A 23,816-nucleotide genomic window follows, 5' to 3' on the forward strand; every position below is an offset into this window, starting at 1 on the left:
TTACTACTGTGGGGACAAACTACTACATGGGGGGCAGTGTGAGGGCAAATTACTATGGGGGATTGCTACTTTGGGGGCAGTATGGGGCAAAATTACTGCAGTGGGGGGCAGTGTTGGGAAAATTACTACTGTGGGGGCAGTGTGGGAAAGGAGACATTATAATTGCTTTAGACACTATAGAGATATTTGAGGTAATCTATCAAACTGGTGTAGAGTAGAACTGGCTTAGTTGCCCATAGCAACCAATCAGAATCAACCTATGGGAAACTAAGCCAGTTCTACTTTACACCAGTTTGATAAATGACCCCAATTATGAGAACTCCAACGTGTCTGTGTAACAAACTCTGTAGAGACGAGATGCGGCTAAAAGAATTAGTCATGGCGGTCTGGGTCAAACGGAGGAGAAGAGAAGATCTACATGACAGGAGATGTCACTGGATGTGAGAGGTATGTGGTGCTGTATTCTATTATATGTAGAGCTGGCTCACTACTGTGAGCTGCGTCTTGTCTTCTCCTCCAAGTCTTTTTTTATTGTAATTCTATGTATTTAAAATTTGGCAACAAAAATTTTTATTTGGCAATTTTTCAGTTTAAGAGCCAATGGCTCCTGGGTAATTTTGCAGTCCTATGTAACACTACAGATAACATAAGGTAAAAGGGTTCTCTGTGATTTATATATTGATGACCTAGCCTCAGGATAGGTCATCAATCACTCGGATGGGGCTGAGCTGCACCTAGGCCACGTGAACGATGAATGTGATGTCATTTGGCCTAGGAAGAGACTGGGGGGCTCACGAAGCACCGGAGCCTCTTCATATATAAAAAAAACTAACTAAACTAAACTAAAATTGAGGGAGGTGCCCGAGTTGGGTAGACAGCCCCGGGCCCATCATGCACTTAACCGGCCCCTGCTTGAAGGAGCTCAGCACATATCATAAAAAGAGGAGCGATATGTATGTAGATAGACACATCAGCAACAGAAGGAAATAAAGAAAATAAAAACAGTAAGGCTTGTTTAACATCTGCGTTTGACAGATCCATCACTGCTGGGCGCTGATGAAATAATGTCTGGCCCCATTAACTATAATGGGGACAGGCGAAGATCCGGCTACAACCCGGCAAATATGTTGAGAATCAGCAGAACTAAAACCGCTGCGGGCAGCAGTTTTCATTTGGCGGATTCTTGCCATATTTGCCGTGTTGTGGCTGGATCACTGCCTGTCCCCATTATAGTTAATGGGGCTGGTGGGTGTCAGGTAGCGTCCGTCCCCCTCCCTCTGCCTTCTGACCAAAGCCCCCACAGTGAAATAGCGGGCCTCTGATTGGTTACCATGACAGCCTGGGGCCTGCTGAAGTCTCCCAGGCCTGTCAGAGTGTCAGGGTAAACTGCCTGTAAAGCCATGCACATGGCGAAGCTCAGCAGGCAAAGCGGCAGAATCCCATTCTCTATAATGGTGTATGGGACAAGAGAAGAGGGACGATCCCAGATTCTAGCCTATTCTATTCTGAGCGGGCTAAAAGTTATGTGAAAAAAAACCTGAAAAATATTAAAAATTTAAATCACCTTTCCCAATTTTACATATAAAAAAAATAAACATAGCAAGTATTGCCACGTATGAAAATGCCTAGACCAGTGATGGTGAACCTTTTAAAGACCGAGTGCCCAAACTTCAACCCTACAACCCACTGATTTATGACAAAGTGCCAACACGGCAATATAACCTGAATAGTGTTGAGCGAACTTCTGTTTTAAGTTCGGCATCTAAAGTTCGGCTTCCGGTTAGCGGAGAATCCCGATATGGATTCCGAATTCCGTTGTGGTCCGTGGTAGCGGAATCAATAATCAGCCATTATTGATTCCGCTACCACGGACCACAACGGAATTCGGAATACATATCGGGATTCTCCGCTAACCGGAAGCCGAACTTTAGACGCCGAACTTAAAACAGAAGTTCGTTCAACACAAAACCTGAATATTACAGTCCAATAGTATATCCTGCGCTGATAAATGGCAGGAAAAGTCTAAGGCATATTGGTATTAAAATATTAAAATATTTTACTGCACAGTGAATACCGTAACGAAAAAAACAAACAAACGTAATTCACAATTTTTTAGTCACCTTGTCCTCCCCAAATTTTTTTTTATAATAATTATTAAAAAAAAGTTGTAAGTACCTCAAAATTGGCATCAATAAAATCTAAAGTTCGTTTCACGAAAAACAAGCCCTCCTACAGCTCCATAGATGGGAAATGGAAATGTAAAGAAATTTTTTTTTTTTTCCAAAGGTTTTTCTTTTTAAAAAGTAGTAAAACAAAAAAAAAAACGATACAAACGTGGTAATGTTGTAATCCTACTGACCCACAGAATAAGAACTTCATGTGAACGGAAAATGAAAACGTTATGGCTCTTGGAATGTGGGGAGGGATAAATGAAAAAGAAAAAACTAAAATGGGCTTCATCTTAAGGATTTAAACAAAGATCAGAGACCCAAATAAAGGCCACCTAATTACCAAAAACAGCAGAGACCAAACAAACATCACCTAAATAACAAAAACCCAATTAGCCAAAAATTATTGGGTTTGTTTCATATTTCCTACAGACTTTAAGATGACATCGGCATCAACTTTTTTGAAAACTCCAGAAAAAATGTCAAAAGCTCCGGCCTGCTGCGTTTTTGAGGAGTCAGAAAGACGCGGAGAAAAAAAAAGAAAAAAAAACACCACGCAATTAACCAAAACACCAAAAGCAAAATAAGAAATTCTTGTGTTTCCCGCACTTCATATTTCCTGTAGACCTTCTGCTTACATCTGGAGCTGGGGTTTCTACAGCCAAAAAGCGCAGAAACAAAAGAAAAAACAGGTGCATAAATAAGTCGCTAAAAAACCTAGGTGTAAAAAATACTGTAAAAGGAAATAAAATAAAAATGCTTATTATTTATTGATAGATATAAAGCACCATTACATCAGGTGGTAAAACAAACTATATGGGCGATAGAGCCTCAAAAACTCCTAAAAAATAATAGAAAAAAAAAATCACTGATCGCGCCAAGCATTTTTGATTTTGTTTTTTCGTCAGGATAAAAACGTAAGTGTGAATCCAACCTTCCAGATAATTCCTATCCACTTACATCCGGCAGTTGAGGTAAAATACAGCAAAAACATAAACCAGAGTATTCTTTGAGGATACAATAAAAGCAAGTAGCAAAGAAAACGTCGAATAAACAGGAACTGATTCCATTCCTACATTGCATATACATTGCATACAGCTCTGAGGTACAGCAGTCTCTATAGTGCTGCTGGTATAGGGGGAGCTGAGGGCTTTATAGGGTTAAAATAAATCAGCGCAGAGAAGGGGCGCGGGCGGCTGACGACAACCGCAGAAATGAGGGTATGTAAATGAGGTGTAGTCGGCGCAGGCGCTGTGCATGCTGGGCTGTGATCATGGTGGTGTACGGACAGGAAGGAGGCTGAGAAGCAGCCGGGAGATACAGATCTCCGTAGATCTGCTGGAGGACACCACCGGGGATGGCCGCTCGGTGGTGGTGAGTGGGAGGACAGGATCACCTGGGAGGAGACGCCATATATAAGCCGAGTACCGCCCGGTTCTCAGCCTCCCTACCGCCGCTGCAGGGGCCACCCTGGAAGCAGTGTGCTGCACTTCTGATCACACAGGTCCCTGGAAGGTTGAGGATCCACCGTCCGATACCTTGTATCTTCTGAAGGAAGCCACCAAGAAGGGAGAGGACTGTTGCCTGGAAACCCTGGGAGATGGTGACATATGAAGTGTGTTGGGAGGACCATGGTTGAGAGGACCAGCAAATTCTTGCTGATCTTGGCTGGCTCAGTGTTTTTCATGCTGATCTTGTACCAGTATGTGGGGCCAGGGATTAATTTGGGACCTCCAAGCAGATACTACTCTGAGGACATAGACCTTTTCCCCACCCCAGATCCTCACTATGTTAAGAAGTACTTTTTCCCAGTGAGGGATCTTGATCGCTCCTTGACCTTTGATATGAAAGGTGACGATGTGATCGTCTTTCTACACATCCAGAAGACCGGGGGAACCACTTTTGGAAGACACTTGGTGCAGAACGTGAGGCTGGAGGTGCCCTGTGACTGCAGACCTGGCCAGAAGAAGTGTACCTGCTACAGACCCAACAGGAAGGAGACCTGGTTGTTCTCTCGCTTCTCCACTGGTTGGAGCTGTGGACTGCATGCTGACTGGACAGAGCTCACCAACTGTGTGCCAGGGGTACTGGACAAAAGAGAGACCTTAATGAAGAACCTGAGGTGGGTGACATCAGTAGACTTGTGTTTCAGGTGAATTTGTTAGTTCCAGTAAGTCAACTTTTGACTGAGTGTTCTAGTCCCATGACGGATGTAGAACCGCACTATGGTTTCTTCTCATCTGAATCTTGATATATCACTTCAGGGGTGGTCATTTTATTTAAAGGGAACCTGTCATCAACGTTGTGCTGCCCATACTAACGGTAGTATAAAGTAGAGACAGGTGAGTTGATTCAGCGGTCTGTCATTTATAAGTTAACAGTAAGTGGTTGCCGAGAACCAACATCACAATTATTGCAGACTAGGCCTGGAGAAGAGTCCCGGCCACCTGAGAAGAGTCCTGGTTATCCATGAATTCCTGCCCACCTGCCGATGACTGACAGTCTAATACCGAGTTTTCTCCCTTTCTCTCTAGGAGAGAACTGCCAATCATCAGCAGATGGGCAGGAGAGCAGGAGATTATGTGTAACCAGGACTCTTCTCAGGTAGATGTGACTCTTTTTCAGTATCGGGCTGTAATGATTATGATGTTGGTTCTCGGCCACCACTTACTTTTAGCTCATGAGTGACACACCGCTGACATCAGCATTTCTGTCACTATTTTACGCTGTCCTTAGTGAGATCAGCATAAAGTTCATGAGGTTCCCTTTAAGTACCATAGGGGGTTTGAAGTAGGAGTGCTTGGTGGAGAGGAACCATTTCTCACCAGCCCTAAGGTTAATGGGTCCTCTCACCATGTGTTGTCAAGTGATCTTTGGTTAGATCTTCAAAGCTATGTAAAGCTTCAGGTGGCTAACCTTGTATTTCTTATTATGTCCCATTCCCATAAATTTAACGTATGATCATATGATGGTCATAAATGGTCCACTTTTCAACCATTCTATCACATATATGCCCCTGACAACCAATTCAGAAAAAATCTTGGACTTTGGGACAGAGTAAGGGTCCATTCACACATCCGTGTGTGTTTTGCGGATCCGCAAAACACGGACAGCGGCAATGTGCGTTCCGCATTTTGCCGGCACTAATAGAATATGCCTATTCTTGTCTGCTATTGCGGACAAGAATAGGACATGTCTATTTTTTTCGGCATCGGAATTGCGGACCCCATAGAAATGAATGGGTCCGCAAAATGTGGAGCGGAATTGCGGATGTGTGAATGGAGCCTTATCTGAGCACAGGAAGGTTACACAAGAGCAGAGCCGGGCATTGTCTCGTCATGTATGAGCATCCTTTCTCCTCTGACGTTGATCTTGGATCACCCTAGGCTAGATACTACTTTGGCTCATTTATGAATTACTTGGATTGACCATTGTTCAGTTGAATAACACAACACATGACCCTGAAGGTCTCGGCTGAGGTTCTCTGCTTAGTCAACGTCTTCACAATGTGCACATTCCTTACCTTGAAATATTTCTGTTATGCGCATCAGGAAAAACTCCAGGCTTCAGCTCAGTTTCTCTGCTTTGGGTATTTCTATGGTACCTTGGAGGTCACAAGAAAAATGACCCTTCCTTCCTTGCATGCTCCTGGGGTTGAACATGCTTCAGATTATACGCAGAACCTTATGTGCTGAGCTCTATAGAAGCCAAAGATCTCGCATTCCCTTCCAGTACGGTGAACCCTAAATAACTTCTTCCCGAAACTGTGTGTCCTCTGTTTCTTCATAGGGTTAATCTGCCCTCTAGGTTTTCTGCATGATGAAGTATATTTTATGGAGGTTATTTACTTGTGCGTATACGGAGCAAAGTATCTTCCAGATAGGGAAAGTTCATTAATGTTCTATAGAACATGCTGAGGTTAAAGAAAATATAAAAGCAAAAGTTCAAAGCTCTTAAAGGATTGAAGTCCTCAGAATGAGAACAGGGTGAGGGAGGGGTGGCAATGCGTCTACAGAAATTTGGCATCATTTTAAAGTAGATCTTGAAAATATGTTGTCGGTGGAGGCCTCAGGTGCTGCTGCTTATCTTCTGAGGGAACAAAAGATTGCATGATAAAATTCATCATGCCTGATCCCTCACCCCCCCCCCCCTTCCCAAACATCTGTCGGGGGTATAGTCAGGAGACCCCTGTATACATAGGACACAAGCTTGAAGAAGGACTAGGTCAAGTTGAAGCGTCGCAGAACTGGATTATATGGATTAAATTACCGTACATGTAGACACTTGACCGGTTTCTCGTGAGCGGCCGCCTTGTTCTTTGTGGATTCCGTTGCTGGGTGACTTGAACTTGGGCCCCCATTCGACGTGCTCCCACCACAACCTACCTGGTTCTGGTGTGCTCGCCAGCCTTCCTGTTTAGGGGCTATTCACACGGCTGCATTTTGTTTCGCAACCCATCTGCATTTTTTATTTTTATTTTTGCAGATTACACACGCTCTCCGCATCCGTATGCCTGTTCCTCGGCCCCGCGAAAAAGATAGAACATGTCATGTTCTCCGTTTTGCAGACCAAAATAGGCATTGTTGCGATAGGGCTCATGAAAAGTGCGGGATGCACAAAAGACCGCATCCGTATTTTGTGGCTCCAAGAAACGGATATGGCCGTGTGAATAGCCCCTTATACTTGGATACTTTGGACCGGTTATCTGATATGAGCATTAGTTTTCAGTGGGGGACTGGGTAATGAGCTACTATCGCACTCCTCTGGTGGCACGTTATCTCCTTGAGACCAAGAGGATCGGACATTTTGGCTTTCATCCGCAGTCAGGGAGGCCCCCGTACACATTAGGGGACATTCACACGACCATATGTATTTTGAGGTCCACGAAATACAGATGACGTCTGTGTGACACCTATGTTGCATCTGTTATTTATTTTTACCCTTTTGCAGACCCATTGTCTTCAGTGGGTCCGTGGCTTGCATTTGTGGCCAAGCACAGGACATGTTCTATCTTTTTGCGGAACGGACATAGGGTTGCAGAAAGCGCGCGGGCGCCATCCTTGTGCTGTCCGTTTACAAACTCCTGACTTGGACATGTTTCAGATCGCTCGTCTGGAAGAGCCTTTCTTCCGGTGGGCAGTGGTCACACTTTGATTTACCTGCATGGTAGAGCGTGGGCGGCCGAAAAGAACCTGTGCGGCACAGTATCACTTACTGTAGGTGGGCATTCATTGCCGCGTACACACCAAATGTGGGGTCACCCCAGCCAGAGCCATCCTTGGAGAATCTGGATTTTGAATGGGGTCTTCGTTCTCCTGACTGGTGGGGATCCCGAGGTTTCTATTGCCGGGAGCAAAAACATATACTTCAAACCTATAGTGTTTTTTATTTCGCTTTTTGCTGTGCTGAATAATAGCGTAGAAGGCCGGCGGCTGGGTTATTCCTTACCACATGAAAGGGCACACGGACAGAAACCTGTCAAATTACACGAAAAGGACACCTTTTGTCCTAAGGGTTCCTGGAGTGTTACAGGATGCAGTTTTCTTACACAGACTCGTAGAAGAAGCGTGGTGTGAACAGACGCCCCATTTTGTTGGGTTGACTTTAGGCCTGTTTCACACTTAGTGTATTTGAAACGCGCGTTTTTGTCGATATTTTCGGGGCGTATTACAGTGCATTTTTGGAAATGGGGAAACACGCGTCGTACACGCGTTCTTGCAAATGACCACAGCGGCGTCCAATGAAAAACAGAGGTGTTTATGTACAGAACGTGCGACAATACGCCCCAAAGAAGTTCCTGTACTACTTTGGGCGTAGGGCGTTTTACCGCGCGTTCGTACGCGCTGTAAACCGCTCAGGTGTGAACCAGGCCTTAGTAGGAATTTTCCGTATCTGTTAGCTGGATGTTGTACGCCAAATGGCTCTTGTAGTCCCTCCCCTTTGTTCGGACTTCTTAGGGAGTCTCTCTACAGGAGACGGGGCACCACTGACATCTGTAATCAACCACTCCCACTGTATTTCAATGGAAAGTCTGTCATCGGAATAGAATGCCCCTTTAAAGAGGACCTCTCGCCTGTCCTGACTTATCTTGGTAACTACTTGCATTCCCCATGTAATAACAATTCTGAAGCATCTATTCTTATGACTATGCTCTGCCGTTCCTTTATTATTCCTGCTAGAAGTTATGAATTCCTAGCAGTTTGAAGGTCCAGATGGGTATTACCAGTTGGGGAGTGTGTCCTCTACAATCTGATACTGATAGCACTGATTGGATAGTGTCAGTTTGGGGATAACCCCCACAATTGGTAACACACATCTGGACCTTCATTGCCACCTGCTAGTAAGTCATTCATTCATCAGTTCTAGCAGGAATAATAAAGGACTGGCACAACACAGTCATACGAATAGATGCTCCAGAATTGATATACATGGGGGAATGTAAGTAGTTAAAACGGACATGACGGGAGAGGGGGCGGCTGCTCTTTAAAGGGGTATTCCCGTTAGATTAAGTACATCGCTCGACTGTCTCCAGAATTCTCAAAGAAATGAAGCGGCCGCACACATGCCCGTCTGGCATTTCAGGGGGCTGCATGGGGACCCCATTTTCGTGATTGGTGGTGGTCCCAGCGGTATCCTTGTGGATAAAGGTTAACTTAATGTAGCCGGAATACCTATAAGTGTAAATGGATTGTCCGAAATGTGCATATTCTATCACCGTGTGTGGGCATATGATATTAGGACGTTGGTTGTGTGTATGTGTGTATGTATATATATATATTATATTGTCTTGTCTAAATCTATTGGAGAAAAGCGGCACCCGGAGTATTTGTAGCTGCTTATCCCTGAGCCGTGGGACAAGAAGTCTGCATCTGGCCAAATACACAGTAGAAGTGCAGCGTCTGCCGCTGAGAATGTGCTAGACGGCGGGGAGTAATCAGACGCTCGCGTTTCTTACTGTGATCCAACGCCCTGGAGCTTTGTGCTCGCGGTTTTAGGTGCGGGCTCCCTGCAATTCAATTGTAAATTGTAATTAATTTAAATGTGAACATTACCTAATTAAGTCTAACAAAAAACAAACTCCTCGTCTGCTGAGGGTAAACTCCATTATACCCAAGTGTCTGTGCGAAGAGTCAAAGGAGACGAATGAAAAATGTAGACAAACTCCCCCATAAACTTATCTGTGAGGAAGGAATGCAGGCCATAGACTTTAAAGGGGTACTCCGGGTATAAAGTTGTTTTGAGAGCCATATGCAGACTATAGTGTGGGATGTCCTACAAAAAGGTGATCTGTCTGGTTGGATTTTTTTATTTTTTTTTGCCTTTGTCAGCTGAAGCTGCTACTACTACTACTACTACTACTACTACTACTACTACCACCACTTTCCGCTAGCCTGTTCTGTTCTTTGTTTTCCCTGTCTGGCAGATTAATCAGAGGCGATGATCGGGTGGTTCATACAATCTGTTGCTGATTCTCACCTCCGTCACCAAAGAATTAGACCATGTCCTCTGCTTTATCACCCCGGTGCAAAATTGGGCAGTCTCATATCCCTCTCCCTGTGGGTGCGTTACGGGAACACCCGCGATTTTTCCACGCGAGTGCAAAACATTGTAATGCGTTTTGCACTCGCATGAGAAAAATCACGCATGTTTGGTACCCGAACTTCTTCACAGAAGTTCGGGCTTGGGATCGGTGTTCTGTAGATTGTATTATTTTCCCTTATAACATGGTTATAAGGGAAAATAATAGCATTCTGAATACAGAATGCATAGTAAAATAGCGCTGGAGGGGTTAAAAAACAAAACTAATTTAACTCCCCTTAATCCACTTGCTCGCGCAGCCCGGCATCTCCTTCTGTCTCCTTTGCTGAACAGGACCTGTGGTGACGTCACTCCGGTCATCACATGGTCCATCACATGATCCATCATCATGGTAAAAGATCATGTGATGGATCAGGTGATGACCGGAGTGATGTCACCACAGGTCCTGTTCAGCAAAGGAGACAGACGAGAAGCCGGACTGCGCAAGCAAGTGGATTAAGGTGAGTTAAATTATTTTTATTTTTAAGCCCTATTGTACTAAGCATTCTGTATTCAGAATGCTATTATTTTTCCTTATAACTGTTTTATAAGGGAAAATAATAATGATCGGGTCTCCATCCCGATAGTCTCCTAGCAACCGTGCGTGAAAATCGCACCGCATCCGCACTTGCTTGCAGATGCTTGCGATTTTCACACAACCCCATTCACTTCTATGGGGCCTGCGTTGCATGAAAAACGCAGAATATAGAGCATGCTGCGATTTTCACGCGACGCACAAGTGATGCGTGAAAATCACCGCTCATGTGAACAGCCCCATAGAAATGAATGGGTCGGTATTCAGCGCGGGTGCAATGCGTTCAACTCACGCATCGCATCCGCGCGGAATACTTGTGAAAGGGGCCTAAATGAAGAAAATCCGGTCAGGAAAAATAAAATAAATTGACATGCTGAGGATTTTAAAATCCGCACCGCAGGTCAAAATTCACGCCCAAAAAATCATCATCATGTTCATTGAGAATTAAAAATTCTCATAGAATACAATGTACATGACCTACGGTGCGGATTTTCAGCGCGCAATCCTGATGGCGTGCATTTAGCCTTATATTTTCTGAGATCACTAATAATTGACAGATGTCTGTGCGGGGACATTGCCACTGAATTATCTGATGTATCACGAACAGTTATTCCTATCACCGGGTGTGAGGTCATTGACCCATCATTAGGTACATCTGGAAAAAATATATTACAAAATCTTCCATTTTCAGTGGGCAGTTATGATTCTGACCAGGCGGATGAACGGTCTGTACACATTGCACAGCGCGTCTGGGGGCGGTCAGGCCGAGCCTCCAGAAGAAGAGCCGTCCCCAGAGCTGGTTCATTAGCCGGGCTGTAATACCGGAGTAAGCGTCTGTCCCAGGAGGACGCAGCACAGAACTGCAAGCACGAAATAGCCGCTTTCTCCAGAGCGGACGAGACTAAATGGAGATGAGCCGCAGATAAGTCATCGCCTACCACCGATATTACCCTCAAAAGGCCCGTCTGTCCTGAGGGATTTCTGGTCCAATGCAAATGATAACGAGCATAGGTCATGGAAATGGGCCCCTGGAGATGAGATATTCTGGAAAGTCATTGGTTAAAATTGACTTGTGGTCGCTGGAACCAGTGTGAAGCTGCTTAGATGCTCCTTCTTTCCCAAAAATCACATCTTGGCAGCCAGTCGTCACCGGGCCTTTATCCTGGAATTCTTATGCAAAGTTCAAAGATATTTAGTAAAATTGAGAAAATGCACGAACCTAACGGATCCCACAGTTGACTTTTTTTTGGTACGTTAGACCTCAAAGTGTGGTCATAGGGGTATGGCCAATACGAGGACCCCCAACAATACTGAGATGGGAGGTTCCTTTCCATTATAATGAATGGAAGGTATGATTAGACATGTCTGAAGATGAACCCTTCTCGATGAAGTTCCATTGAGTTCTGTGTCCAGTGGTACCGTCAGATTCACCTCAAGGATATTAAACAGATTATCATAAGTGTGCCATACCTGAAAGTCCATACTGTTCAAAAAAGTTTGTCCCCATGCTTGTGAGCATTGTCACTTGCTTTCCTCTCATCACTCTTTGCAGCTTTTAGGGTAGTCCATCAGTATGAGATCAGTGGTGGTCCGACATCCAGCGATCCCACCGATCAGCACATGCTGCCGCAGGGTCTGAAAGTGAACAGTATGCATCGGTGAACCGCCACAGCGTCATACGCTGTGCAGTGGCCATTCTTGGGTACTACAGCTCAGTTGCCATTCACTTGAATAGTACCTTACGGCTCCATGCACCGTTTTCTTCCAAAATCTATGGCTGCTGCTATCGGCATATAGGTGGGGGTGTAGGACTCCACTGATCTCACATTGATGACCTATTCTGTGGCTGGTGGGTAGGTCGTCAATATGTTGGCGCTGGAAAAAAAAAGTGTAAGAAATTCCTCAGTTTTGATCGAGTGTTTAAGTTCTTCAATTATTTGGAAAATGTCCCTAGAATCCTCCTGTGTTTTGTAATTCAGTCCTCAGTGAGTTCCCTCACCTAGGCTGAGCTGCAGACACAGGACGGTACATTTAGAGGGGTTACGGTATTGTTTTCAGTTCATTCATCATCTGTAGATTGCTGGCTTTGGTCCCAGTGAGTTACTATGTGAGTGCCACGTAAATTCCTAATACAGCTACCGTGAACCGGCGGCTTTGTACAGACGGCCATGACTTTCCATCATCATTGAGCAATGTATACTGGGGCCTGCTCTGGCAAGAATTAAGAGGCCGGGAGACGTCTTCAGCTTTAATGACGTCCTAAAAGCAGAAGGTTCACGGTACATATGCGCACTGTATGGCACTCTTCAGCTGAAATCCGAAATGACCAACGTTTCTGATGTGGGCACAGATGGGCTGACGTTGTCCTATTTTGTACATTCCTGTCCATGATGTGGTGTATGGTGCAATCGCTTCCGATTTCCCCTCCCCCCCCCACGTACAACTGGATTAGTAACTGGATTGTAAACTGATCATCACTCATCAACTACGCATCACATTTGAGGAGTAAGCACTCTATAGGCCTCAGACTTGGTGGATCCTGCCAGGGGATTTCTGATACCCTACTAATGACTCTAGGGCTGAAGGTTCTACTTACCCCCGACACCACCACCCCAACCCCCCAAAAATATCACCTGACCATTTTATTTTTCCCCCCGTTTCCCAGTTCTATTGCTTATCGATCAGTGCTCGAGATGTCCAGCCAAGATGACTGATGGCTGCGTTCGGACGAGTGATCTAACTCTAGATTTACACTAGGCGATTCGGTAGGCTGTTCCAACCTAAATGCCGTCTGTCAGCCGGTCAAGAACCACAGCATGCAGCAGTATTTGTCCAGCCGAAACCCGGCATTTAGGCTGGAAAGGGTCCGGATCCCCATATAGTCAATGGGGATATGGCGGTGAACGGCAGTATCCAGCAATGCCCAATACAGTGAAATGCAGCAAGCTCTTCTCTGCCAGTGCATGTGAACGTACCCTTAGGCCTCTGGCACACGAACGTGTGCGCCCCGTGACCGTGCTGTGGCAAATTGCGGGCCGCAATACACGAACACCCACCGTGGGGCAGCTGTAGCGGATCGCGGACTCATTCACTTTAGTGGATCTGCGATCCGGCCGTTCTGCAAAAAGATAGGCTATGTTCTATCTTTTTGTAGAACGGAGGTCTGGGACGAAATGGACAAGTCTGGAGAGAAAATGGGACTAAAATAGTGAATATTTCAACATTCTTTGTACAAAAAAGCAGATGTTTTGACTTGGCCCTTGACAATGTCTCCGAATTCAGGTGTGTGCTGGGTATTCTGCACACAGACATGAATAGCGCTCATTTGAACGCCGGCTATACACGTTATATGTCTACTGGACAAATCCACTGATTTTACTGGGTTCATTGAATGGGGCTGATGTTGGGGTAGATGTCAGTCGGGCATGTTGGATTTCAACTGCCCAATCCTTTTGTCATTGGGGAGATAAGCCGCAGTTAGGAGTCTGGCAGCAGCTTTCTCCCCTCTCCCATTCCCTACCTATGCATATGAGGATCAGGAGGGAAAGCTCCCAGCCGTGTTCTTATGAGTGTGGCTGATAAGAACCAACCGTCTGTCATCCGCTCCAGTCATCAACTTGTGTAGTTTAAGGATTTTTTTTTTACAACTTCACTCTGTTTGCAGATGCGGCCCCACTAACTTGAATGGGTCCGCAATCTGCAAGAGACGGTCACGGACCAAAATCCCACGGAAGAATTTAGTTGTGTTTTTGTGGGTTTCTGATATGTGCCTCCGCACTGCTCCGTATCTTGAGGATTATGGACCCATTCAAGTCAATGGGTCCGCATCCATGATCCTGAGTGCACACTGCTGGTGCCCGTATGTGACAGACCCGCTGTTTCCAGTCCGCAATATGGGCACGGGGCACACACTTTCGTGTGCATGAGCCCTAATGGTTTTCCCAGGAATCCATTATATTTACATTTTAGGCCCCCACAGGGGTTGCTCGTATTTCCCAAACCATTGAGTAACCAGTATGACTGTGGTAAGGCATGTGAACGCCGATAGTCTGTTCCGACGGAGACCCAGACTGCTGGAGTTCACAGAATCCGGCATAGCCAGATACAACTGCCGGATCCCCATTCACTATAATCTGGTCTGGACGCTTTCCGGCATATATGCCAGTTTTTGGCAAGACAAAAAAATTCTGCATGTAGTTGCATATATGCTGGATACAGTGAGTGGATCAGAGTGTCGGAGTTCACAACGCAGATGTGAACCCGGCCTAAAGCAGAGGGAGTGTGGCAACGAAGGCTACTTTCACACTAGTGTTTTAGTTTTACGGTATTGAGATCAGTCATAGGGGCTCAATACCGGAAAAAAGCGCTTCAGTTTTGTCCCCATTAATTGTCAATGGGGACAAAAATGAACAGAAGGGAATGCTCCAAAATGCATTCCCATACCGAAGAGCAAAACGCAACATGTTGTAGTTTGCTTTCCGTCCTGGGATGCGGAGCAAAACTGATCCGGCATGACCCGCAATGCAAGTCAATGGTGACGGATCCGTTTTCTCTGACACAATAGAAAACTGATCCGTCCTCCATTGACTTTCAGTGGAGTTCATGACGGATCCGTCTTGGCTATGTTACAGATAATACAACCGGAGCCGTTCATAACGGATGCAGGCGGTTGTATTATCAGTAACGGAAGCGTTTTGGCTGAACCCTGCCGGATCTAGCAAAAACGCTAGTGTGAAAGTAGCCTAAGATAATTAAGAAATTGCTTTTATTATTGTTATTTTAAACAATTACTCTTTTGCCTTTTGGGTAAAAATTCTGGGTATTGTCTGTAGATTGAATTGTCTGGGGCCCACACATCACAGTCCTGTTGTGGACTGTCTCCAAAACTTTCAAAGGGTCCGCAAAAAAAAAAAAACAGAAGGTACTCCGTATTTTCGTTCCACAAACAAAATAGAACATGTCCTATTGAAAGCATTACAGACCAGCATAGTACTGTTCTATAAAGGGCCAGCTGTTTCGTTCCGCTAAATACGGAATGCACACAGACGTCGTCCGTATTTTTTTGCGGTCGTGGGCATGAGGCCTTATGTGGAGAGTTGTTCTTTGTCTATGATTACCGTGATACTACCGCACAGTGAGCGAGTCCTTCCTAATGATTTGCATACAGTTAAATACCAGAGCCACCTAGCGGGTGCGTCTCTTCGAGATGGCGGGCTCTTAGTACGACGCTACAACACAATTCCATTTATTTTGTTTCCACTTGTCGACTCTCCTGACTGCATTCACGTCATGTAAATGTCAGGACTCGTCAGAATTGTTTAATCTCCATTCAGTCGTTGACACTTTAATGTTGGGATACGCCTACTGCGCTCCGTTTTCCCCTCTCTCCCCCTTCTCCTTTTCTACTGACTTTATTATTCCTTATTATGATTTGATTTAAATATGATTTTTTTTTTTGTACAAATAAGAATTGCATTTTTTTTTTCTCCATTGCTTTGTATTCATTCCCATTCTACAAGTCTCATAATATTAGTTACCGTACATTTAAAAGGGTTCAGAGATTTTAAATTTAGAATCGTCCCAGACAAGTGACTCCCATAATGCCCTAGTGACCGAGCTATATGAAAAATAAATTTTCTAAACCAGATAACCCCTTTAAGATTTGAGATGAAAACACTCTTTAAAAGGGTTGTGAAAGAATGTTGTTTCCCTGGAACATGAAACACAACGCAAGTCAATGGTGCCAGATCCGTGTTTTAGTTTTTTTTTGGACATGAAAGAAAACCCCATTGACTTGGTTTTGCTGCCAGATCCGTCTTGGTCATTTTTAGAGATAATACAAGCAGATCCGTATTATCCTAACGGAAGCGTTTTTGCTGATCCCTGGCCGACCCACCAAAAAACACAGATGTAAAAGTAGCCTAAGCAATGATCTGTGATGCTATCCGTGTTGTGTCCGTAGTTTTTCTAGAACTTTGTAGACCCGGGATGCCCAACCTGCGGTCCTCCAGCTGTTGCAAAACTACAACTCTCAGCATGCCCGGACAACATACAGCTATCAGGGCATGTTGGGATTTGTAATTTTGTAACCAATGGAAGACCGCAGGTTGGGCGTGAGGGATCCCAAATCACGGACAAAACTAGGGCATGCTTTAATGGTGTCATCATGGATCCACGGTTCGTGGAAAACCACTGATATGTGAATACACAGTCAGTGGGTACATGTGGTGTGTGTGGAGAACACGGGCAGCACACACCTGCGAGTCACTGATTTGTGAAAGATGCCTAAGGCACAAGAGAACTTGGAGAGATGCGCTCAGCCCCTTTGGGGTCGATGGAGCTCTGAGCACCTGGCCAAGGACCCTCCGTTTGGGGATGGTTATTCACTGCATGGTTTCTGAAAATGAGCCGCCCAAGCCACAAACAAAACGTGTAAAGTTTTGAAGAAAGCTCATGTGAAGTGATGCCTAGCAAATTTTAGGTAAATTATACCATGTATGACCAAAAATTGGCCAAGACCTAATGCTATTATGCACTGACTGCAAAGTTGTTGCCATAGACCGTCCATGTTCTTTTTGAATGTGACTGTTTTTGTAATCTAAAACGTTGATTCCACACCACATGCCAGGTCTTCTATGGCTGTCCCCTCGAGACGCTAGTTGAGGGTTATAATCGCCACCTACCGCAGATGAGCTTCTATGGGGATTCCTTTTGCATGTGAAAAGCTTCAAAAACAAGTGTTTTCCTTCAGAAGGGAGCACCCGAGTGCACCAAATAATAGTCATTGACTTCATCACGCTTCATAATGAGTCCTACTCCATTCGAGCAGGAAGCGTAATCTCCTAATGCCGCAATGTGCCGCGTGGAGAATGTGAGCAGAATAATATGGGCCCTCAATATGTGGAGAATTTCGGCTTCAGCTGTTGCTTCTGAACAAGATACTCAGGAGGGAAGTTTAAATGTTCTCATTTGTATCGGTTGAATTTTTTTTTTTTTATCTGTTTCATGTCGTAGGCTGAAACAAATCTGTTTGAAAAATTCAATTTTTTTGCATGATAAATGTAAGTCAATATGAGCCAGAATTTATGTATTGGTAGCAGGAGCGTCTCTATAAGGCCTCATGCACACGGCCGTTGTTTTGGTCCGCATCCGAGCCACAGTTTTGGCCGCTTGGGTGCGGACCCATTCACTTCAATGGGGCTGCAAAAGATGCGGACAGCACTCCGTGTGCTGTCCGCATTTGTTGCTCCGTTCCGTTAAGTGCTGTAAACCTGTAAGCAAAGCCTGGCGAGGAGCATTGCAACATGGGATATTCAGCAAGTAGGTAGTGCTTATTTGATTATTTTACACAACTCCCTGCCTTTGCCCTACTTTTGCCTTATCTAGGACAACCCCGTTAATGTAAAAAAACTAAAATATCCAGGGCTTATATGGCCCTAGAAATCGTAATGATCATCTTTACGATATATAAAGGGGATTTCCTGGGGTACAGTGCTGATGACCTATCCTCAGGGGGGTCTGGCTCCCGACACCCCGACCAATCAGCAGTTTAAGGAACCCATGGTGCTCCAGGGGCCGGTGAAGTAATGGTCATTGGTCACAGGGCCTAAGTACTAATCACAGCCACTATACAATGTACACCACCATGTTTGATATGGTGTGTTTTTTTTTTGTTTGTTTTTTTTGTGTTGCCTGCCAAAAAATAATTGCAGAGAAAAAAAAAAAAAAAAAGAATTATATATATATTATACAGTACAGACCAAAAGTTTGGACACACCTTCTCATTCAAAGAGTTTTCTTTATTTTCATGACTATGAAGGCATCAAATCTATGAATTAACACATGTGGAATTATATACATAACAAACAAGTGTGAAACAACTGAAAATATGTCATATTCTAGGTTCTTCAAAGTAGCCACCTTTTGCTTTGATTACTGCTTTGCACACTCTTGGCATTCTCTTGATGAGCTTCAAGAGGTAGTCCCCTGAAATGGTCTTCCAACAGTCTTGAAGGAGTTCCCAGAGATGCTTAGCACTTGTTGGCCCTTTTGCCTTCACTCTGCGGTCCAGCTCACCCCAAACCATCTCGATTGGGTTCAGGTCCGGTGACTGTGGAGGCTAGGTCATCTGGCGCAGCACCCCATCACTCTCCTTCATGGTCAAATAGCCCTTACTTTCAAAGATTTCCCAAATTTTCGGCTGACTGACTGACCTTCATTTCTTAAAGTAATGATGGCCACTCGTTTTTCTTTACTTAGCTGCTTTTTTCTTGCCATAATACAAATTCTAACAGTCTATTCAGTAGGCCTATCAGCTGTGTATCCACCTGACTTCTCCTTAACGCAACTGATGGTCCCAACCCCATTTATAAGGCAAGAAATCCCACTTATTAAACCTGACAGGGCACACCTGTGAAGTGAAAACCATTTCAGGGGACTACCTCTTGAAGCTCATCAAGAGAATGCCAAGAGTGTGCAAAGCAGTAATCAAAGCAAAAGATGGCTACTTTGAAGAACCTAGAATATGACATTTTCAGTTGTTTGACACTTGTTTGTTATGTATATAATTCCACATGTGTTAATTCATAGTTTTGATGCCTTCAGTGTGAATCTACAATTTTCATAGTCATGAAAATAAAGAAAACTCTTTGAATGAGAAGGTGTGTCCAAACTTATAATAAAAAAAAAAATTCCTTCATTATTGCCAAGCCACTTTATGTTGAATGGGACCATTTGATTTTGTGCTGCCAACCTTTCTTAAAGGGGTTGTTCACTTTCTGGCTACTGTTGACCAGTGTGAACTATATGACACTTACAAATATAGCCTAGTTGATATTATGTGCCTTTTTACTATATTCCATAAGTCGTCTGTGCTGATGGAGGGTCATATGACCAGACACCTCACTCGGCCTCCTCAATTCTAACACTGCACCAAACTCCCAACATTGCAAGTGCCGTGTATTTCAGTGATTTGCTTGGTCACATGACCCTCCATCAGCAGCTGTTTCGTGGACAGCACAAAAGACTCGGCCAACAAGGGGACATGGCTTATGAAATCTAGACATGGCGCAGAGTATCAACAAAGGCTATATTCGTAAGTGCCATATAGACGTCTTATATTCACGTTGATCAGCAGAGGTCAGAAAGTGGTCATCCCCTTTAATGCCCGCCCATTGGCTATAGCAATTTTAAATGAATGTTTAGAAAAGTGTTGAGTTCTTCACCATCGGACTTTATTATACTAATCATCTTGATGATTTGGACACCAATCCTTGTTTTTCTCCTTCATTTCAGCGATCATAGCCGTTATCAAGGATATCTGATTACATTTCATGCCTTGCTATTACCATGTATTGTTTGACATGCAATATGTTATCAAGTGGCGCTGTTATTAATCTTGTACGAGCCAGACTGGATTATCTGATTTCGTAATGGTGCGTTTCCTTGGAATATATTAGCTCTTTGAAAGCGTGTGCTTTTCCTAACCAGTAGCTTGTCCTTGTTTATTCCATCAAGGTTATCAGATTAGTTAAAATGAAGTCAACATGGAATGTACTGATTAAGTTCCAATTTACTGCTTTATTTCTGTCAATTAGAACCTATGAAAATGTATGGGTGTTATAGCACAAAAAAAATTAATTGGAGTTAAAATGGTTATCGTTAGGACATCCCCTGCTCTTGGGTCTAAATCTGTCAGACATCTTTAGAATAATTTTTTGAAGAATGCATTGGATCTGCAGCACCCTCCCATTCATTAAGTCTCCACTTTATATAAAAACAAAACATTAACCTTGTCTGTTATGTGAGGCGGATTGTGTTAGTATAGGCCTTTAAATAATTCTACTGATATGGTCTATGATCCCTTTGTATAACACACATGGTTTATCTTCTCATCTTCATACGATTGCCTATGAATTATTCAGTCTTCCTGTCAATGTTCGTTGCAGGAGATTGTCATCTTGTCATCGGAGGCTTTTGGAATAGTCATGAGAAGGTCTAACCTTTGTTGACTCTTGATCTATCGGTGTCTTATGTTTCACGACCAAGTCAAAAAGACTTGTGTAGGCATCTCTTGGTGGACCTTTTGTAAGACTTGCTCTGCTGACGTTTGTTCTTTATTTCTTACTACTAGTCCTAAAAAATTAAATTTTCAGATCATTACGTACATACAAAAATTTGTCCCAATCTGGCTTTTCTCTTTCCTATAGAGATGAAGCAGTCAGGTCCACACTACTATCTCTGAACATCAATTTTTTTTTTTAATTTTTTTTTGTTTAAGGGTTCAGGGGGTTCTTTTAGCATCCATTGCTTGATTTAATAATTTGCAGCATCTAACCAGCATCCTGGTTAATTCCATTTTTTACAGTACAATTTCCTTCACTCAGTGAAGGCTCTTGAGGTTGGACAGATGCAGCTTTACCAGCTGTGCAAGGAAACGTCAATTAGTATCATCTTGTTACGAGGTGTTTCTGGATCTCTATGCCATGGAAACTGGTTTATCGCCGTGCTTACCAGATGGCTCCCGGTCTGCGGGGACAGCTCGGGAAGAGCTGCTAAGATTTCAACTCCCTTAGCATTAAATTTTGCCTTCCTTAAGGGGAATTTAATGCACAGGACCTAGCATGTCCTGAGACAAAGCCGTCTTGCCTAGTTCTCCTTGAGCTCTGGTATGATATCTCTTTTGGAAATGGAGATGTAGTCACAACAAAGAAGCCTGTTCAGATTTCACCCACAAGGGTGGAGGAGCCTGCCTGCACTGGTTATTGTACTGTGCACTGCTCTAGATCCAGATATTATTAAAATAGTTCTTGCTTCCATAATAGGAAGGCTAATCTAGATTAGGTCATATCCTATATGAAGTAATGAACCCCACCATCAGAATATACCAATTCCTACCATGCCTCTTCTCTCAAATTGCCAATACACATTTACTAGAATGTAGGCTTGAGCTGCTGATTTCGGAAGTGTCCGCATACTATCTAATACGTACAGTGGTGCAGATCTTGTGGGGAGTTGAGCATGGATTCAACATGCCCGATCCTTTTGCTCTCAAGGCAGGTAAGACCCTACCAGAGGTGTCTGGTAGCAACCTATTTCTTTCTCCCTGTTGAAAACATGTTCTTTGAGTGTGCATGTGTATGAAGGGTCAAGAGGAGCTCTCTAAGGTGTATGGGCACCTTAACATCTGTAAATTTCAACCTGTTATGGGTCCCGGGGATGTAGTTCTAACATTGTATCCAAATAGTCATGTTGTTCTAGATCTTGTGGTCTACAGAAGAATCATGCTGAATAGCGGTAGGACCTCACTGATGAGGGTCATTAAACGAAGAGCGTGTCTGTTTTTGTGTATGCTTCTACTAGTTTTTGCCGATGGGTTGTAGACCTTCTATACATAACTAAGCATCTTTGTGGTTCTAGAGTATGGTACTCTGGGCTGTAGCTTTAGGGCTTGCTGGGGTAGCACCGCGGCCCTGGTGCTGTAGGGCAACCAAAGGCCCCTCTGCCACAAAAGAAGGCACCATTATTATAAATGGCGTGTGTGCTCGTGTTGGGGGGGTGGGGGGGGGCGGAGAGGACATTAGTTTTTGCACTGAGCCCCAAGAGTCTATGGCCATGATAGAGGATGGTCCCAAACAGAGAGCCATTTTGATTACTGCACTTTTATGAAGTATACCAGTCGTTTGATATGTAACAAGAATGGAAGATGTTGGATCTCAGTGTAGATGATCACTAAGTTTGTACTGGGTGCCCTGTTCTAATTTTTGTGTGTTCATCCATACATTGGGTGTTTTCTTGGCATTGATGAGCAAATGTCCAAAACTTTTAAAGGGAATGTGTCATCAGAAAATGATCTATTGTTTAAATCGCATGTTTGTTTAATGTATTTTTAAAGATTTTTTGGTGGTTATTTTTCATTTCCATTTAAATATCTGTATTTAAACAGAAACCATAACTTCCTGCAATTTTCGCACTGGCCACTATGGCCTGTATGACACCGATGGATTATTTGACCAATATCTGTCCAATCAGACCAATAGTTGGTGTGTGTGTGTGTATAACAAAAAGATCTGTGTGTGTAATTGGCCATCTGACCAATGATTGGTCAGAAAATCTATCAGATAATCTGTTGGTGTAATACAGGCTTAAAGTCCAATATAATTGGTGCCACTTCTTGGTCTATACAGATATCTTTACTGCAGTTCTATATTATTCTAAACCTGCCTGTAATAAGGAGATATCACCTCAGTGTACAGATAAGACATGATCCACCATTCACAACAGGTGATTGTCAGATCTTATCTATTCCTTCCTTGTACAATGACCTCTGCACAGGTCACAGCTGCCTAGAAAACTCTCTCTAATAGAGGTCAATAAGGCCCCTCCTGACCATTGTGTCTATGGACCATGGGGCTGCCGTAAAGCATTTTTCTTAATGACTTCTAAATGCTCAGCTCCGGCAAGATGGCCGCCCCCATACTCATGTTCAGTAAACAGAATTTAAAAAAAATCTGTAATTGTAAAATAAAAACAGATTACGGTAGTAAAAAAGATGTGCTGCCATCTGGTTTTAACTTGCAGATAACGTTTTTTGTGACGCATTTCCTTTAACGACATTAGATATTTGCTTTTTATGTCTTGCCTTGTAGTGGATGATGCAAAGTTGATTAGTGACAATGGCTGTTAAGGCTTCGCATGTTGTTGGTAAATGCCCCCCACCGCCTTTATCATGTCACGCTCCACTGGTGGAATTTTGTGTGTTTTGGCAGGTCAATGTTTGTGTGCGTTAGTGAAGGTTTTTGTTTTTTAGGTTTGTGATAAAATAGCCCAGAAATGAGGGTGGCTTATCTGAAGTCCCACTGATATGCAAACACTGGCTGACCTGACCTAGAAGCTCAACAACATGTCTATTACAATTTAACCCTACTTTCACTTAGATTTGTAGACAATTTTTGTTGTCGATCCCCCTGGTTTTCAAAAGATTCCACCAACAAATTTTTGTTTGGGGAAACAAGGATCCAAAGGGGAAATTTGCCCTGGTGGTGAGCACCCGTTACCAGTTGGTCTTAGAAAGGTTGTTTTATTAGGCTACTTTCACACTCTCGTTTGGTGCGGATCCGTTCAGACCGCTTGTGAGAGCCCTGAACGGATCTCGCAAGTGGAAAGCCAAAACGCCAGTGTAAAAGTAACCTTAGATGTATCCTTCAAAGATTTTGCTGAGGCGCCTACTTTGAATGTACACCACATTCATGTGTATGGCTTATCTTATTCCATGTGCCATGAAGACCATCGATTTTAAAAAGGGGAAAATCATACAGTATTGTGCATGAAATGTCTGTGGAAATCTTTTGAACTCTTTGTGTTCCTCCACCATTGTTCTCCCTCTTTTTAGATAATGTTAACATTATCTTAGGGGCTTGGTATGGCAGGCTTTGAAATCTTGTATTTCTGTGAGCCCGGAGCTTTTTGCCACTATGACCCTTATGTTTTTAGATAAGCTGCCTGTAATGATAGGTTATACAAACAAGTATGTCTGC

The 23,816-nt window shown here is 43.7% G+C and overlaps 1 protein-coding gene across 1 annotated transcript in view; it reads left to right on the forward strand.

Annotated features, from left to right (window-relative positions):
- The first annotated feature begins 3,433 nt into the window (after window positions 1-3,433).
- Window positions 3,434-23,816, forward strand: part of HS6ST1 (heparan sulfate 6-O-sulfotransferase 1) — a 93,934-nt gene continuing 73,551 nt past the window's right edge. Inside the window, exon 1 of the mRNA XM_040427586.1 lies at window positions 3,434-4,290. Coding sequence (XP_040283520.1) covers window positions 3,779-4,290 — 512 coding nt within the window. The 5' untranslated portion in view covers window positions 3,434-3,778. The remainder of the gene's footprint in view (window positions 4,291-23,816) is intronic.

Source organism: Bufo bufo, chromosome 4, assembly GCF_905171765.1.
Source record: "Bufo bufo chromosome 4, aBufBuf1.1, whole genome shotgun sequence".
Taxonomy (NCBI): domain Eukaryota; kingdom Metazoa; phylum Chordata; class Amphibia; order Anura; family Bufonidae; genus Bufo; species Bufo bufo.